Source organism: Pagrus pagrus (assembly GCF_965226575.1).
Source record: "Pagrus pagrus genome assembly, chromosome: 15".
NCBI classification, from domain to species: Eukaryota; Metazoa; Chordata; class Actinopteri; order Spariformes; family Sparidae; genus Pagrus; species Pagrus pagrus.
Window position 1 is genome coordinate 21,278,438 of NC_140199.1, and position 19,381 is coordinate 21,297,818.

General features: G+C 38.5%; 2 protein-coding genes across 11 annotated transcripts in view; one reads left to right on the plus strand and one right to left on the minus strand.

Moving 5' to 3' along the window:
• Positions 1 to 19,381, minus strand: part of adgrb3 (adhesion G protein-coupled receptor B3) — a 122,488-nt gene that overhangs the window by 72,132 nt on the left and 30,975 nt on the right. For 5 of the 8 annotated variants that reach the window (XM_084376164.1, XM_084376166.1, XM_084376162.1 and 2 more), the window contains exon 3: positions 458 to 568. The exons of the other annotated variants lie outside the window; for them this stretch is intronic. In XM_084376164.1, coding sequence (XP_084232290.1) covers positions 458 to 568 — 111 coding nt within the window. The remainder of the gene's footprint in view (positions 1 to 457; positions 569 to 19,381) is intronic. 8 annotated transcript variants of the gene reach the window in all.
• LOC311270919 (uncharacterized protein) overlaps positions 1 to 19,381 on the plus strand; it is a 57,369-nt gene that overhangs the window by 4,689 nt on the left and 33,299 nt on the right. The window contains exon 3 of one of the 3 annotated variants that reach the window (XR_014624316.1): positions 12,263 to 12,340. The exons of the other annotated variants lie outside the window; for them this stretch is intronic. The gene's annotated coding sequence lies outside the window, so the exon portion shown is untranslated. Of the gene's footprint in view, positions 1 to 12,262; positions 12,341 to 19,381 lie in introns of those variants that run through there. 3 annotated transcript variants of the gene reach the window in all.

Genomic DNA, 19,381 nt, shown 5'->3' on the forward strand with positions numbered 1-19,381 from the left:
CACACATCTTCATTTTTATCTCTAAGGGCAACATCTATCAGTTTAACTTTTGCCAAGTGTGTGTTTCATATTTGGCTGAAGGGGTGGGTTTTTCATCGAATGACATTTAATTTATCATGCCTTGGAGGAAATGATTAACTACATCAGGGCCTTAGTTTTTAAACTGCTGTTTAATTAATGTTCTATGAATATACTGTGTGAGTAATCCACTTGCCAACTCACTATGTGACAATAAAACAAACAGACCCACAAAACCCAATTATGTTCCATATTCAAAGTAAATACTCAGAGAGAAATGGGAAATTTATCTTCCTTGCTCATATGTAGCAGTAGAGAATGGAAAAAATAATAATGCAAAACATTTCCACTTAAAAAGGTGCAGTACAAGAGAGAGCATGCATGATGAAATTAAGTTTAGTTAACAAAATAAAGTAAAGAAACATAACTATTGTATTACCAGTTTGTGCCATAAATTTAGCAGATTCAGCTTGCTCCTGCAGGGCCTTTGTGTCATGAACTGATCTTGGCCGCTGACTTTTTACTGTATGCTCTCCGATCATTCCATATTCTATGGGACAGATAAGAGGTTCATATGAAAGCTAGGCTTGAGAACAACAGCTTATTATTACATACTGTTTTTCAGGATGTTCGAAGCAACTGCAATACATGGCTAGAAACAAAGACCACACACGTTTGTATTTAATTTCTCCATTACTCTAGGGCATAGAACAATGCAACAAATTTATAAGGGTGAGTTGGAAGTATTAATTGAGCTTGAAAGCACAGCGTAGACACATAGCAAACATGCAAATAAACTCACATCGTTTAATTTTTTTGAATACTCTAACACGTCATCAGACCAGCTCCCTCCCTCCCACCCTCCTGCACACCCAGAAAAGAAAAACAAAACAAAATGAAAGTAAAAATGTGTAAGCCATCGGAAAGCCACAGAGGAGGGGGGTCATGGACATAACATGCTATTGATCCACAGTTTCCTCAAAAGTCTGTCATCTTTGTAGGATTTCTTTTTAGTTTACCCAGACCAAAATATTTTGAGCCTTTGTATAATTAGACAAATGTATTCTGAGCTGTATTCATTACAATGCATGCCCTCTTTGTTTCCCATAAAGGGACAAAGAGACAATGAGAACAATGTTCTGATGCCACACTGAGAAAAGCGATGCTTGCAATCTTGCATTTGGTTAAGAATTTTGCATCAGCTCTTTTAAGTAAGTCCGACACACTGTAATACATTTATTTTACTTAATAGCTCATGCAAATGTTTCTGAACACCTGTTTTGATTAAAAATTGCATTACTTTTGGCAGTGTGGTCCTAATGAGGTGATTATATCATTTGCAAATAGGCAATGCAGGTGATGCATCAACAACAAATTCACACATAGCTTATGTTAGTACATTAGACAATACAATGCATCAGCCGTTGATAGGGAGGATGTTTAACTCATCTCTTCGAATGTAGTTTACTGTCTTCCCTGCAGCTAACTGTCGGCTTAGAAAGACTGACCTCCCTAGCAGTGCGGCCTCGAGGAGGAAATCTGCCATCTCATCTGATCATGTTCCACTGAAAGATTTTACGACTAATTATACGGTAAATCTCTTGGCTAGAAAAAAAGTGTTGTCTGATCCACGCATCAGACTGTTGGCATTAAGCAAATCATATCAACAAACATGTTCCATGATTGGATTAAGAAAAATAAATAAATTAATCAAGACCAAAAAGAAAAAAAACAAAAACATCCCTTCCCAGTATAGCATCAGGAGAATTGTGTTCGTGTTTGCATAAAAAATTTGAATATTAAGGAGGGTATAATGAAAGGAGAGTAAAGCCGCCAGGTAGAAACAAACATCGCAGCCTTTTGATGCTGATTGGGATCTTCAGAACCATGACTGCACAAAGTAACGAGCTTCAGAAGCATGTTCAAAGGTCTTTGAGTCTGATTTGATCCTGTGTCCACAACAAAAATTAAACAGAAAGCACAGTGTGAATTCTGTGCTGGACAAAGATTGTGCAGGTAGACTGATGGTTGGACAAACAGCGGGCAGTTCACCCAGCATTCAGTCATGTGAGGCTAACTACTGTAGAAACTTTGGCATGTTATCTCTTTATTGTGTTTTTGTGCTCTACCCTGTGGTGTCTCGGATCGTGAACCTATCTCCTATTTAGAAGATAAAAAGAGCCGTCTGATTTAGTCTGCCTGAATGTGTGCTGCTTTGCAGGGAACCATACAAAAAGCACTGCTTTTTAATGAATTCATGCAAATGAATACTAAACACTGTAAGCTATGAGACACCATACAGTAGCACTTTCATGCCACTGGGCTCACTGGGGCTGGATGGATATAGACAGCCCAGCCGCCAGAATAAAATGTTGGTAGTTAACGTTTCTGCAAACACCTAATATATTCAAATGTGTACGTATAACGCGTACCATGTTGACATTCGTAAAAAAACGTGTCATATCACGTTCACATTACATGTTTATGGCCTCACTTTCATCTCAGGAGGTGAAGATGATGGTGTTGGAGTCACTGCCAGGTCCACATAGCCTGCGAGAGCGGCACGTGTAAGTGGCAGAAAATCTTGCTTTTCATTTTAGCGCCCATGTTCGCCCGCATCTCACGCAAGTGACTGCCGCATCTTCTAGATATCTAGGGTCGTGCCTGATATTTCTGCGTTAAATGCGTGGTTCTCTGCAAAAATGGATCTGAAAACTATCTGTGATTAATTATATTGACATCACACGAGCGTTTCACCACGGCTTCTATGTCTATATCTGTAGAATGTCACTGACATGAAAAGAATATACACAACAGGTGAAAGGCAGTTATTTTACCGGTGTCTCTCTCTCTCTCTCTCTCTCTCTCTCTCTCTCTCTCTCTCTTTCTGTGTCTCTCTCGCTCTCCATCGCTTTCATCGCAGAGTATAATCATGTCATCATCTTTATTGATCATTATCAAAGGCAAACTGTGTGGAAAAATAAAGCTGTCAGTAGCAGCCCTGCAGCAGTATCACTGTCAGTGTGGACACACATACACATGTGTGAGCTGCAGCAGTTCAGCCAGGCAGCCGTCATGTGCTGCTCATGCAGGCAATGTGGACTAGGTGTTTTGTAACATTGGTAAGCATGACACCCCTGGATATTTTTACGGAGATCTCGGGACAATTTCCAGCCTTGTTAGTGACAACAAAAACCCAATGCTTTTGAAGTTCGGGCATCTACTGCCATGTTTGTAACTAAAACCCTGTTGTATTTTCAACCAAAAGTGTATCTTTTACGAACCCTAACCAAGTGTTATTTGTGCCTAAACCTAACTAGACCAGAATCATAGCATTGTCACAACATGAAATAAAAACAAATTGAACCTAAAGAAATATAAAGTTGCATTTATGGTTTGCAAAAACATACATTGCTAATATTTATTCTGCCGATTGGGTTCAGACAATTCTTACAGAACACCTTGGTTTCTTTTTACACTTCTAGTTTTTCATTCAGTCTAAATAAGGAATGCAAGATATGGATTATTTTTAGCCGATACTGTTAACTGACAAATACTGTACCTGCTTCTCATGGCCAGTATTTTGACATTTTTCTAATTTTAAGAGAAGTTTTTAACCTGTAGTTTATGCACACCTGAGGGTAAGAAAGGCTAAGATTTAGTGAGCAAAGATTGATGATTAAAATTTCCACAGCACAAGTAAGATGTGGTGTGGTAAAACCCAACTCGACTTTTCCCCTCCTTTGTGAACCCTTGCGGAACACACATTTCAAATTGCATTTGTGTTGTCTTCCTCTGAAACTGTAAAAAACGTCAGCAACAATAACAACATGTTTGGCTCTCTAATCTACACTGCCTAGCTCTACCTAGGTGCAACGGTATGACGTTATGAATCCGACAAGTTGCTACGCTTGTTAGTCTTCTTCTTTGTCCCTGTGTTTACAGTATATGCAAACCAACTTAAAAGTGTATATCGCCACCTGTATCAGAGTGTGTAGATAAGTAAAAGAAAGCAAGCTGCTTTGTATTTATCAGCTATAATTCCATTCTTAGGGCAATAGCCAATAACATAAATTTCACATTATCGGCCCAATATAGACCATTATAGACATAATTATAGACACACTACTCTCCTGTATTCTGTAACAACGCAACAATTTTAGCAAGTACAAAAAGCAGCAGAGCTTAAAATGTATTTATGGATATCAGTATATTATAGTAATATAAATAAAAAGAAACTGGTCAGTTCCTGTACCAAAGAGGACATACTCTAAATGGAGCAGAGTTTTATATTCTATATATTGTCCTTTTTAAATGTTAATTAACACGACTGGCTTCACAATTCATTGATCATAACTCCGTCGCACCTTTAAAAATGATTTGCCTCTGCACAACATTGATCAACTAAGCCTATTAAATAGTGATATTAGCCCTGGAGTCAGTCTCACCTAATCTAATCGAGCTTTCAGCAACTCATGATGAACAATACAACAAAAGCATTGCAACATGAAAGAGATTATAAAAATGTCATTAAGTCTGATGTCAGTGAGATACTTGGATGACAAACAGTGACTGCAGAGCACACTGCATGAATCAAACTTCACACATTTTTAAATAGAAGTGTTTCATCATCATCGTTTCATGGCTGATGTTTGAGTAATTCTATCCACATCGGTCTGGGCAGGAAGCTATTAAAACAGCTCAACCTGTTGGTACACAAATGAGAAATGAATTAATTTAGAGCATAAGGAGACTCAGTTAAAGTGAATGAGACTGGAGTCTCTTTTGATGCCACAAAGCTGAGATTTTCTTCCTAACGTTGAGAGCCCGAGGTAGAATGGAAAAGAGCAGGATGTCGAAACATGACACCAGAAAAGTACTGAGAAACAAGCACAGCGGTTTAATTGAACTACGAGGATTGTATTCAAGCCTGTGGCTATATGACAGTAAACATGAGAGACAACCCAGAATTTTAATAACTGGAGGGGCAGGCTGTTGTCATTTGTCAAAGCAGCCCAAAACAATGTGTCTTCACTGTATATTACGAGGCAGAAAGCGCAGATGATGCATTCAGCGTGTCATTACTCAGAAACATTTCTTCTGTTTGAGACAGCATCATTTTCAAGTTTTGGCCTTATTCAAAACTTTTTTAACTGTGTGCTTTAGAGGAAATGAAGTCTAAGATTTATGAGGTGTCCTTCAGTCTGGACTAAAGAGAATAACTTATTATTGATATCAATCAACCATCGTGCTTCCAACAACAAAAGAGAGACAATGCCATTCAAAGAAATCAATCACTGATAGCTTTCGTTTCCTTTTGTGAGAGATTCATTCAGTTTCACATGCACATAACAGTGGCATGCCTCGCTGATAGAGCATGCACCTTGGGTCAAAGAATTAAAAACTACAGGTGTTATAATGACAATTGAATTTAGCTGGATTGAGGAATAGAGACGGCATTGCTTTACTGAAATAGTCAACACAGGTTATTTGTGGAGCATTGAATACATTTGCCTAAAATAGAGGCCTGAATTGCTAAGATGACCTTGGTAGACGGATCAGCAGTAACCACTTTTACTACAAACACAATTTAACACAAGGTCAAAGCCATGCAGCTTGTCCCAGCAAAAATCCAAATAATCTTACACATGCTGGATCAGATGGACCAGACAAGGGGGATTTTCAGAAGAATAGCTTCACAAATAGTTCTTACAAGTAGATCTCAATTAGTTTATATTAGGTATGTATGATAATATACACGCAGCATCGGCATCGGCCCATATAGGCTTTAAAAGTAAATGTTGGCATTGGCCGGAATTTAACATTTCCGCTGATAAGATAGGTCGATAAAATAACACTTAAATTATGAAACATTGACTAGGTAGTGCAACATCTTTATGTGTTCATTTATCTATACGTTTGGAAAGCATCGTATGTGTGCATCTGCCAGTGGGCCATCACGATAAGAGTAGGCATAATATGTTAATTCCACTATAGAAGAATTGATTCATATCAGCCATCGGCAATTGGCCAAGATGAGTTGGAAAATATCGGCTTAACAGATATCAGCAATAATCCAATATCGTGCATCCCTTGTTTATATATTGTGGATTGTAGTCATTTTTCAGAGAGCAGTCATATACAGCAGCTTGTGCAAATAATGTAATGGAAATGCAGTCAATATACAGTGAACTGTAAAAAAAAAGATGCTTAAGGCCTATTATAGTTCAATTTACTGTAATAAAGCAGTTGTCTTTTTGATATGGTGTACATGGAGAAGCGGGACTTCTGGTTAAATATAAACTCTGCTTTCTGTATACTTTCTTAACCTCCCTTTTCACTAATTTCAATGTCTCATGTCAAAACAATGTATAAATATCTACATAATTTCCTCTGCGCCATGTATTTCCCTTTAGATAAAATTGCCAGCTCCATCAAACAAAAGTGTTATGTTGCATCAGGAAATTACTTAACTGGGTCCCAGAGGTTATGATAGCAGAACTTCTGAGAACTGTAGTCGTCAGCAGACCCACTGATGATTTATGTGACTCACTATAGATACTCATGAACCAAGATGACTCCTTGTCAGTCTCAGCTACAGTCAATAACAAATCTCTCTGTCTGTTGACAGTTTCCAAGCAGGTTACAACATAGGTGGCCAAAATTTTAATATGATGCTGTGGAATTTGACTTTTGACTGGCAAAATTATAGACCTGATATCTTGGGAACCTCTCATGTAGTAATCACTCTCACAGAAAAAAGTAATCTACAAAGTAGACATATTTCTGTAATATCTAATTAAGAATAAATTCATTTACCTATACACAACACACATCCTTTTCCCATTTCTCACATTTTACACTTTTTTAAAGCTCCTAATTTGCAAAAGGAAGTAGCAGAATTAGCACTACATTCAGTAACACTTTGCAAATCAAACCTGCAATTACCTCCAGTAAGTGCAAAAATGGATCCTTTAAAAGGTGCATGCAAAGATTGCTTACTGCCACCATGCTGTGCCATCAGTTTATAATGGCAGCCATTTTGCCTGCTTTGCAGGGATTATCAACAAATCAGGTGAGCAATAAAGAGGTGAGGAATGAGATTATGCTATTTTGAGCAAAAACATTCCTTCCTCTCAACTTTAATAAACTGAAATGATTTAGTGGCTATAGCCTTGTTAGTCAGGCTGCTTTGCAAGTTGATCTTATCATGAGATATATAACTGGCTGCTCTAAAAAGGAAAAAGGAAAATAACTCTTTTGTTCCAATCAGCTTTGGAAGATGATCTCCAGAGGTGCATCTGTTAGCGAAGCCAGCGCTGCATGCAGAAACAGCCAAAACAATGAAAATCTTTGGCCAGAATGTTACAAAATGTCTGCTCAAATTACAGGCTGTGCAGGAGCAGCAACCGAGTCACCACTGGGCTGTGACCTCAGCAGGTGACAGTAAATGAGGGTTAGAACAGAAGGATACCAGGGCTCAGACTTTGAGACAACAGTGTAACTGCATGTGCCTTGGCCCACACAGGCCTTCATCAGTGTGTCAAAGGTGTGCAAACATGGATAGTGCTGGACAGTGTTTATCCTGACCAGGCCAAACTATTTATGCAAGTCTGATTTGGTGAGCTCAAAGCTTCTCTGACCCATCACAGCGCACTGATACTTTCAAGCTTATTTAGTAGCCATATTTACAGAGATATTCAAGCTTGATCTAATTAATGTCCAGCTACTAAGCACATGCAGTACAAATAACAGACAAAGAAAGACTTCAGCACGCAATCAAAGACAATAAAAAGTTCCCTGGGTCCATGACCTTTGTCATCATTGAGGCTTTGATCCTCTGCATGCAGGGAATTTTAAGCTTTTACACTGGCAGTGATCACGCCAGCCTCAGAGAGTCCAATGGAAGACATTTCATTTCCAGGTTCATCTTCACTGTGTGGACACGTTCCATGTGTAATTTTATTGAAAGGCAGTAAAAGCCAGCCCCATGTCCAATGACTGATGTGTCTAACCTTGCATGAAATGAGCCTTTACTCAGAGGCCCCTATGAGTAGCTACTATCAGGGGCGCTCCGCTTACTGCCCTCCATGCATTCCTGCCTGACTGACTGACTGACTGTCACAAATGTAGCTCTTAATGAGAGGCACTTCATTACCACGGCACTTTGAAGAGTGTAAGTTCCCAAAATAGAGACAAGCGTACAGTCCACGCAGACCAGGAAGAGGGATACCTCCCTGTACCCAAGCATGTCTTTGATCCATTTCTCAACAGCTGAGCTACCAAGGCTGGCCAATTTTGGTAAAATGTAGAGATATTTCTGGGATGTACGGTGCTTAAAGTACATTTTTAGATTCATTGGATATCTGTTTTAGTCATGAGTTACAATGCAGATTATAATATTTAAATATTAAAAGATGCCAAAACAAAATAAAAGACATTTAACCTTTAGAAAAGGTGAGAATGACCAGATGCTAAAACGGTTAAATTATAATTCAATGGTCCACAAAGTGTTTGTTCGTACAGCACCTGTTCATTTTCTCATTCCCTGGAGTTATTAAAACCTAAATATCAATGCAGAGAGATCATCAAAGCCTGTTCTGGTTGATTGTGGATTTTTGCTACAAAAAAAATTAACATAATTACAATTTATAAGAAGTATTTGACAATAGTGAGAGGGAAAAAAATGTTAGAATAACAAAAACACATTCCAGAGGGAAGCAAAAAGAATATCAGTCATTATGTGTTACGGTGGAAGACATACAAAAATACTTTACATAAAAAAACATCAAATATACATTTATTCATAAGTAAAGTTCAGATTATTTTTCAATGTTTTCCTCAATCCAACATTTAGAAACTACTCTTCAATGTAAAAAAATAATAAGAAATATGACAATGATGATGACACAGATGATGATTATGATGTCATGAAGACACTTCCACATCCAAACCAGATCTTAAATGTTACTCCGACCTTAAAATCAGGCTGCCATTTAGAGACAATCTCATAAATCTACTCAAATGCCGCCACTGTATCTCCTTACAGCCATAATACAAACCCTTCACTGTTGGTGGGACCATATGCTTGAGCCAATCTAAAAAACTCAATTAGTCCTTCATTAGGAAAATGAGGGGGTTGCACGGAATCAGATACAAATTATGAATTGTCCTCTGAGACATACAATTATCCATCATATTCCTTCTGCCATCTGTTTGCTTCCTGTTGACTCTCCTAATGACTTAGATTGAAGCCAAATTAGAATTCTGTGCAACTGCCACTGCACCTCATTGGGAAGTCATGTGAACTTGCCTAAAAATGGCGCGAGCACACAGACGAGCACTCAGAGTACAGTCAGATACAAGTAGAGAGGATGTGTTTTGTATTACTGATGTGTAGGCAAATGAGTGGCTACTGGAGATTGCATTGATAATTTACAGCACAGTGTTAAATCACAAGGTTATCGAGCAGTACCTCACAAAGCAACCTAGATGGAGCTCTGACGTTATCAAAGCACTGCATCAAGAAGCCCTGTTGCTGGGTGCCGTGAGCAGATCATTCCTCCTCTTTTCCATACACTTCAGGGAACAGGCTTCAGCAGTCTGGTTTCATGTCATCCAAACGTGTATAAATTGAATCTCTACTCTGTCAAAAGCTGCAGAGTTTAGTAATAAACTGCTACCACAGGAATCAAAGGCATCATCCGCATCACTGTGGCTGTAAACAAATGCTTGCTTATCAATCTCCAGAAAGCAGGCTTCATTTTGATTTAAATAAAAGAGAGGGGGAAAATGAAAACAACAAATGAAGATACTCATTTCCTTGTCATCTATTACGGATTTTCACCAAGATGTACCCTCTGCATGATAATGCAAGCAATGTGTCGTGCTTTCAGTTCAGCTGCATGATACTATCAGAAAGTGGATCCGCCTATGGTGCATTTTAAAATGAGAGCAATGCCAAGATTGCAGCTTATAACTTCCAAAATCACCAGCCCTTTTCAAAAGGCGACACTGCTGAACCACCCGTGACTAAAAGTGGGGCTGCTGCAGGGACACAAGTGAAAGGACTACTGTGCACCGACGGAAACAAGGATGGAAGCGGATTACTAATGAAACCATTTCAGTAAAGAGAAGTCAGGTTACATGAATAGTATAGAAACTACACATTATATGCTGAGTGAAATACTGAGGCTTCCTCAAATCTGGGACACTCGGCTCATGCTTTAAGCGTTTCATGAAATATTCTTTTGTAAGTTCTAGCCAATTGCCTCAAAAAGGAGAGATTTTCTTTTGACCAGCAGGATATGATCCTAATATACGGTTGTAAATTGTGCATAATTATCCTTTGAGGCATCCTTACTACAATGCTCCTGCTGAGGGATATTGGAAAACTATGGCGACAGCTTTTGGCATCAGTATAGAAACGCACAACCCCAGTAGATGACCCGGCAGTCGCACACACTGCCAAGCTCAATGCCACCATGCCAAGCAATGCATCTGTCAAGTGAGAAACATGACACATTTTTTAGCACCTTTGCGACAGCAGCCAATTTTCAAAGAGCATACCTTGTCCTTTTCTGAGCCATTTTGCTTGGCATACCAAGCAGTGACCTTAGATTTAATAGAGTCATGGTTTGGCGTCCATGGAAATTCCTCACTAATACACTGAAAATGATACACCAAGAAGAAATTAAAAGGGCAAATCACAATATGGACTCTGTAACCATGGAGGCAAATGTGGTTGGATGACCATATTTCGGAGCAAGATAAATCATTTCCAACAGCCCCTAATGAGACCTCCATAATTCATGCTGTCAGCTTTTCCACAGCACCAATCATGTCTGATCCTTTTGCAGTGGTAAAACCCACTGCTTCAGACTGCCACCCTGCATCTATCAGCACAGGGAACATTGTGTCATATGCAAGTTAGTCATGAGGAAGATGCCTGCAACATGCCCTGTCTTTGCTCATTGGCTAAGCTCATGTTAACGCAAACACACGCTCCAAAATAATTACAAGGACACTGTGGCGATGCTGAAATGTCCTCAGACAAGAGCACAACAGCAGCGCAATAGGATTTTTAATTTAATGGATTCTGATGCCAAGTCTGGGAACACAAGAACCATCACAGTTATTGCAAGTTTTAAGGCCATGCATGGCTGCACTCGCTGGTAATTACTGTTTGTATATTTATAACCAAGCACATACACTATTTGGGCTACATGAACTTAACTAGATTATTCCCTTTTTAAGAGAATTTTGTATTTTCATTTTGTTGAATTTTAAAGCAGCTTGCTGTGCTTGGCCATTTGCGCAAAATGACAATTTGTTTATCTTGTCAGTTTTGTAATGAAGCTCTTTAATCAAACATAACCAGATGACCAACAGCTACAGTTTACAGTCAAATAACCAAATACAGTATTGCTTGTTTTGGTGTAATTCAACAGACTAAAGATCCACCTAAAAAAACATGTGCTCATCTGTCTACAGTGTGCTGTAAATCATTATTTTATTACCAGGCCTACATCAATCAAATCTTTTTCTTTATTCTGAGCAATGGCTTAACCCACAACCTGTGTTTAGTCTTACGTAAGGTCTGTAGTCCTCTCACCTGTGGTATTTTCGGTTCTTTATTTAGACAGTTGTAAAGTGTTGAGGGAGAGTGAGAATTGGAAACACAGGAGAGAACACTCTACGGGGATTCAGTCCCAGGACAAGGGGGCCATTTAGTTCAAGAGGCAGGGGATTTAACCACATGATGATCAGTGGAAGCCCAGAATATTCCAGAGAAAAACTCAACAGCGATGTGATCATGTACTGGGTTGAAATCTGGCCCATTTAACCTTCTGTAAATTAGTGGTTCTAGTCAAGTTGATTGCAAAAGAGGCAAATTAATAGACAGACACACTGGAAAATTTCAATAATAAGATATTAAAATGAACTGTACCATCTGGCTACGGTACACTTTTCAAGTTTAATGTATGTAGTCACAGTCTTATTTCTCAAACTTCTGCAACCCTATATCAAAGAGATGCAAAGTACTGTTAAATTAATTGAGCAAAGAAGCATTATCTTCATTTTAAATTATGCTGAGCAGTGCTGTTGAAATTATGCTGAGTGTTGGTGGGGGATAACTGTAATTTCAGCAGGGCAAACTAATTGTGCGAAATAAGAAAAGGAAGGGCACATTAAAAACAGAATAATTAATTCATGATGTTTTTATTTTTGTATCCTGAAAAAGGTCTCGGGTTATTATCCACTCAAAGAAGAGAAGAACTGATGAAAGAGCGGATTGTAAACAAGTAGGAAATGCATGTCCATTCATTTTCCATGTTTGTCACTTTTCGGTCTTTTGCCTTGATTATAAAAAGGCAGCGGTGTCAACCAGATGCAATGTGGTCTGTCTGTGTACAAACAGCTGTGTTGTCAGTGGTGGAGGGAAACATAAACATTGCTGTTGTGAGTGAAAGTAGCATTCATTCATCAATTTAAAAAAAAAAAATATCTGTGATTTGTCATGTACTTATGGTACGTTAACCATTGACTTGGTTATCAAAGGCGTCATTTAGAGGAAAATTTGGTTATGCTGATAATGTAATCGAACTATTGCCTCAGTGTGGGAATTTCACTTTGATATGTTTGTCGTACAGTGTAACCAAAGCAATTATCCATGTGTGCGTAAAAAGATAAATAGAAATGAAAAATCTAAATTTGAATGAAACAAACTACACGGTCGCCAGCAACCACTCCACAACCAGAAAGTATTTATCAGAGATGGCTGAACCTCCTGGCTCTGCTTTCAAATCATTTCAAACATTGCCCAGCCTCTACCACAGTGAAATTAGAGCATAGAGTTTGCAGTTTATTGAAGTCATCTCATGATTTCTGGATGGTGAACTTGTTACAACTGTCAAAAATGTATCTTGCTGCCATGTGGGGCTGCCAAAGTGCAGAGTTGCCCGCTGCAGCTTAAAATATACTGTAAACAAGAGTAAGAGAAAAATTTGACTCAGTGGCTAGAAGCGGCAAATGTAATCAGTACATGACCAGAACATGACCCTTTAAGCTTTGCAGGGAAGGAGGGAAACATTTTTTTAAAAAAAACCTCATAAACCAAATGTGCCTAAATTCTCATCAAGTGGCTTTCAAGAGGAAAAATATGTTTCTCAATCCAACAAAAGGGCCTTCTAACTTTGCAAAGCCTGGATCAAATCCTAGATGGAGTATGGAGTGACTTATCAGTGACAGCTCCTTGTTATATGCAGCAGCAGAGGCAGCCAAGAGTGACATTAGTATTGGAAATTAATTGTTTTTTAATGTGCACGTCTCCATCGTCCACCAGCACACAGCCATGGACCATTACTGTGGTCAATTAGCCATTCAACATCTTACCGGTGGCCAATGTATGGAATTGATTACCACACCACAAGCTTTCCCCGCAGCCTACCATGTCCAGAATATTAAGTATTATGTAAAAGGGAAAAAAAAAGTCAACTCAACAAAGTGAATTAAATCAGCTTCAACCTTAACATGACTGCCTAATCGTTTCCCACCCAGAGGCCACCACCGAACGTGCATCAAAAACAGCCTCAAAAATATTTCACATGCCTTAGTACAGCTGGTCACTATAATTACTGTGCAAAACAAACTCAGCCCTAATCTTATCACCAAAACTTCAGCTTCTGTTCTTGAATATGAGAGGAAGTGAAGCGCCTTCAACCAAGCTTCTGAGCCTTTTTGGCTGTGATGACATTAAGGATGATTGAAGCGTATTATCTGGGCACACAATGGCTGCTGTCCATTCAGCTGTGCTCTGCAGAGCACTGAAATAGGGAGCTGGAGACACACTCACTGCAGAGGAACGTGGAGTTTTAAAGGCCCATGACACCAAAGCCCTCCAATAGCTTTGGCTGAATAGCCTGTCTGACCTATTGTCGGCGGGTTCACGTTATTGTCGATGTACCTGTCTGATACGCAGTCAAAGCTCTCAGGTCGTCTGCCTCTCAGCAAAGTGCTGTCAGGCTTGAAGAAAAAAAGAGATGATTTAAAACATATCCTTTTCTGCAATTCAATTCCAGGTGAAGCGGTTAATTTGCAGAGAATAGTCTGTCATGGCTATGGCAAGTTTTCCACATAATGTCTCCCAGTTTATTCAGATCTTGCCTGAATGAATAAGACAAAATTACTCACAGTGTTTGAATTCCTCAAAGTGCTTGGAGTAGCTTATCTTTTAGTATCAATTTCGTGAGACACTTTAATAAATACAGCTGTGTACACGCATTTAATAATCAATACGTATTTAGCGTTCAAAATATAGCTTCCAACATTTCCTCATATGAAGGCAACCACTTGTTCATTGTGCGTTTCTCACACAACAAACAATGTGTGATCTGCTCGTGAGCCTGAATGACAAAACCATTTCCTTCCTCTTCCCCTCGCGCTTGTGTGAGAGCACCCTTAATGAGCTTTTCAATGCAAAAAATGTATTCCCGTGCATATATTTTTTTCCACTCTAATCAGCAAAGACAAAAAAGCCGTCTCTGCATGCACTCTCTTGCTCTAATCTAATTAGAATTTATTAAACTACGCAGAAGTTCAAGGACATCAATAGCTACATTTTCCTCCGCAGTCACAGTTAGCTACTCAGACAGTAGAGAAGGATGGTACGCCAAATGGGCAAAGGAACCATTTTAGTCCTAACTATCCTTTCACCTCATTATGGCATTTAGAGGCACTGATGAATGCATATTTTCTGTATTTCCTCCTGATTTTAAAACAGGCGGCACTGAATGGCCACATAAATCAACTATATTCAGCCAGTAATTGAATCTCCATGGACATAAGATGATATAAAAATAGAGGGTAATCAGAGGGCACAATGCACCATGAGTACTATGCAGACAAGACATAGTACAGCAGGATTATGGCTGGATGATTGTCCTCCATAAACTGTCTACATATGAAATGCTACAGTATTAGAAAAATAAAAAACCTGCAATTGCACAAACATTATATAGAAAAATAAATTCTAGTGCACTGAAAATATATTTCAGACTGTCATAGATTTAACATTCTCACGATCACAGAGGTCAGTCTTACTGTACATCGTTATTGCATGTACACCTAAAATACAGAAAGTGTAAAATATAAAGTGATACATCTGTTTTTGAAAATATACCCCAGTCTACAATGAAAAAAAAAAATTGGGTAAAAAAAACCGATAAGGATGATTTTTGCAGCTACAGAAGTGGATAAATATACACATGATTAACATTAAATCTACAGGGTCTGGTGTGTGCAGTATGTATAGCTTACTGTATCTATTTTTACTTGAAACTATCCAGTGGGACAACCAGAAGTTCAACACCAGCGTCCTAAATACAATGCCAAGTTTTGTGAATTGTCTCATAGTGTGCTGCATAAATAATCTAAAAGGATCATTATAAATTTAATGCATCTTAAAGGAGCACTTTGTAGTTTTAGGGAAGCTATTTTAATCAGAAGAGAAAGATCTTCATGGACTGATTTTTCTATGCCAAAAAGAACTAAATAAACAAACTCTCTTCATTTTCATGACTGAATAAACTGAACAAACAAAATGACCTTAAAGGACAGCACAGTTTCATAATGTTTTACTTCATTTATACTGTATGTGGTTGACCCTGCCACCTCTCTAGCTTCAAACAGTGTTCCCGGGACCTTATTTTCCTCCGAGAACTGCTTGTTTATTCAGTATGGAGTTTGTATCATTACCTCATTAATTGTAAACATTAAAATTCTGAGTTTAAATTTCTTTGTCCCTTTCAATATTTAAAATACAACACACGTTATATTTTCATTTATCTGGGATTTTGCCCTACAGCTGCCCTCTGCTGTTGCTGTACTACTTGTTTCTTTTTTTAAATGCAAAATGTCAAAGCAGATGACATTTTTAAAAATTAATTACCTGTAATCCAGCATCAGCAGACAACTCTCTACATACTAATCATGTTTTATGACAGGAAACAAACAACCATGAGTGTCAATATAAAAACACAGCTCTGTAAACTAGAAAATGAGGATACAGAATTGCATCAGAAAAATATTTTATTAGCAAAAAACAAGGGTGTCGTGTGTTTGGATTTTTATGAATATATCCCTCAGCCTTGTGTGGTTTTCCAGTTTGTGTAAATAATGGTGATTTAAACATCTCTTGGAGAATTTTTTTTCCCGTCTATATGGGTTCTTTTTTCATTTAATAGCATATTTAACATTAACAACATCAGCTGCTGCACTAGTTGATGGTACTGCCATCCTGGAATAATCAGGATAATCACATCAGCCTCCCATTGTCAAGAAGAGTAGATCTACATCTACCCTGCTATGCCGCTGTGCTTCTTAGCAGAGCTGAAACAACTGGTCAATTAACTGATTAGTTGATATTTAAATAATTTTACGCCTATTTTGATATTTACGCTTTAATTTAAGTAATTTATGAAGCCAAATACCAAGCGTTTGTTGGTTCTCAGCCTTGCAAATGTCAGGACTTTGCCTTGTCTTGCAGTCTAGTAAACTGAATATCTTTGGGATTTGGATTGTTGAATTGACAAATAAGAAATCTAAAGACATTACTCTGGACACTAGGAAATCATGATGGAACATCCCATTTAAGCAGATATACATTTGCAAAACCAACCAGATCATTTTTATCTTTACAATCTCTTCTCAAAAATACTAACAACAGACAATGCCACTTTTGTGTCTCTACATCAAGTACGTTTTCTAATGCTGCTTCTTATTTGCTAACTTGCGGTGCACCCCACCATAATGGGCTCATCACTGCCCTCTGAGGCTGGAGGCTCACTGTCACTCGACGGTTGGTGCAAACCACAGTAGCACTTGATATTTTTTTCAACAAAAGCCACAAACAAACTTTGAGAAGGTTCATTAAAGTGAGATTAATGCTTTATATGAACTGTTTTCCAACACTTGGTTGTGCAAGAGGAACAACTTTATGAATGTCGACTAATGCATTTTGTCTGGTTAACTACCACACCCCCAGTCACAGATGCTTCCCAGAGCTTTTCTTCGGGACCTTCTGGGACCGTCTCCCACGCAGTAGATGAGACAATCCCAAACGGGGTTTAAGTAAAGTGTTAGACAGTGTTATACACAGTTTGCACTGTGGTGAAAAATCAATCTCACACACACTAGTAAGATTGTAATATGGGCAAGTAAGCATCGCTCAATACAAAATGAGTGAGTACCATTTGAGGTTATGGGTAAAGTGTCAGATTACAGACAGGACAGACTGATTGACTGACTGTCCAACCAATCAATGTGTTCATACCTCACATTTATTGGTTGCTGGCAACACAGGATATTTTCCTGTGCTTAGAACAGCAGCAGTCAGGTTGCTGTACTGATGGTCTTGAAATCAAAGAGCCAGATTGACGGAAGTCTGATCCAAGTAAAGTGGGTTGGCATCAAGGGCAGGCAGTCATCTTTCAGAAGGATGATACTAATGCTACCACTGGAGAGTCCAATGAAAGCACCTTGTCATTTTAACAAGATATCAAGATTACTTTGTTAGCATTTAACACTGCAGATGAAGTTTCGACAGCACGCCATATGGCTAAGACTCATGGGAGCTGTAGTTGTTTAATACTGACAAAAAATACTGATTGTAATATTAATAAGGAAATGCACAGGCTCCTGAGGACTACAGCATACTCTAAAATAGAGAGATGATATGCTGGCCTATCTCAGTTGGCTTTTTATCGGATGCTTAGTAGAAGTAGTCCAACAGCTCCCACACAGCTCATGTTCTCCAAACAGCCTTCATTTGCTGACCAAATCATAAGTCCCACTTTCCTTAGGAGTCAGCTACCCACCACAAGGAACATGAGCTCAGTGGGACAAGATCTTAACTTACTTGGCATCTGTCACATCTGACAAACATATCTCCCTTTAGCTAAATGCCCTGCTCACCTACCCATACACAAGTACAACAGCTTTCCTGTAACTCAGTGACTGGTTACTGACATTTCTGAACCCAACAAGAACCACTGTATATTGGAGATACACTCTATGTATATTAAAGAATAGCTTAACTCTGGTATACCCTGGATGCTACAGTAAAAATGCAGCTACAGATGTATACTAAGCTAAATCACTTTTATCAGACTGTGTAGATTACACATAAAAGAGCAATCTAATGTCATAATAGGACAGCCTTTATTGCAATATTGATTTGTCTATTCCTACAAGGCATTTTTTAAATGCTTGTTGTGGTTTCTTTATTTAACAAGTGACATATTTCCCCTTAGTGTCTCCATAGCCATTTTTCAAGGCAACAATTAGCATTCCATGCTGTTTATTTCCAGTGGCACTCCTGAGGCAGATGGAAGTGATATTTAGGAAGACAGATTTGCTGATGATCTTTTTTTTAACACAATAACATTGATGTCAAAACATTTAAAAGAAAAAATCAATTATTTGGACATAGAGGTCAGAAGTGAAATAAGTCCATCCCTCTAAGATGGATACTTTTCTTGAGCACCAGTTGGGTTGGGCGTAAAATATGCATTAATCTAACTGGCAGGATACCCAGAAGAATTAATATGAAGTGAAGGCTAGTTTCCCTTAATACATAACCAAGAAACTGTCACAAAACTATGCCAGACATCCAGTAACATTTCTGTCTCTATCTTGGAACAGACAACAAGCAACTTATGTTATGAGATTCATCGCTATGTATATCCCTAATGAAAATGCATATTCTCAAATAGAAAAAGGACTTTCTTTGGTTAATACTGGCCCCTTCTGCAGTGAGGATAATTATTTGTAAATATACACTTTATACATAGCTTTCTATCTAATAAACACTGACATATAAATAGCTAAAACTAATGAGGCCCGACACTTTCTCCATGACTTTATTTATAAGATAATGCAAAATGCAATACATTCATTTGAAGTTAGAGCAATCAGCAATTCCAGTGTCTCTAGGCACCCTACGGAGACAGGAGACAGGATTCATTATATGACATTCTCAATAATTCATTACAAATGAGCCTTCCTGTTTCTCCTTGTCTTAACGTCTTGGTCAACTGTGGCTTGGCAGCTCACATTGAGTGACCTCCTCCATGATCAACCTATGATGAGCTACATCTCGCTTTGCGATAAACTACATTCTTTGCCAACATTAAAGATTCCTTTTCTACTTTCTTCCACATCTTAAGCATAGGACACATGCAGTGGAATTGACTTCCAAGGGGAATCTCACAAGAGGATGAATCAATTGGAGATTTTCACTCATTATCTGTTCATCCCAGTTGCAGGCTGCACAGTTATTCAAGGCTGCAGCTTCATCCCTCAC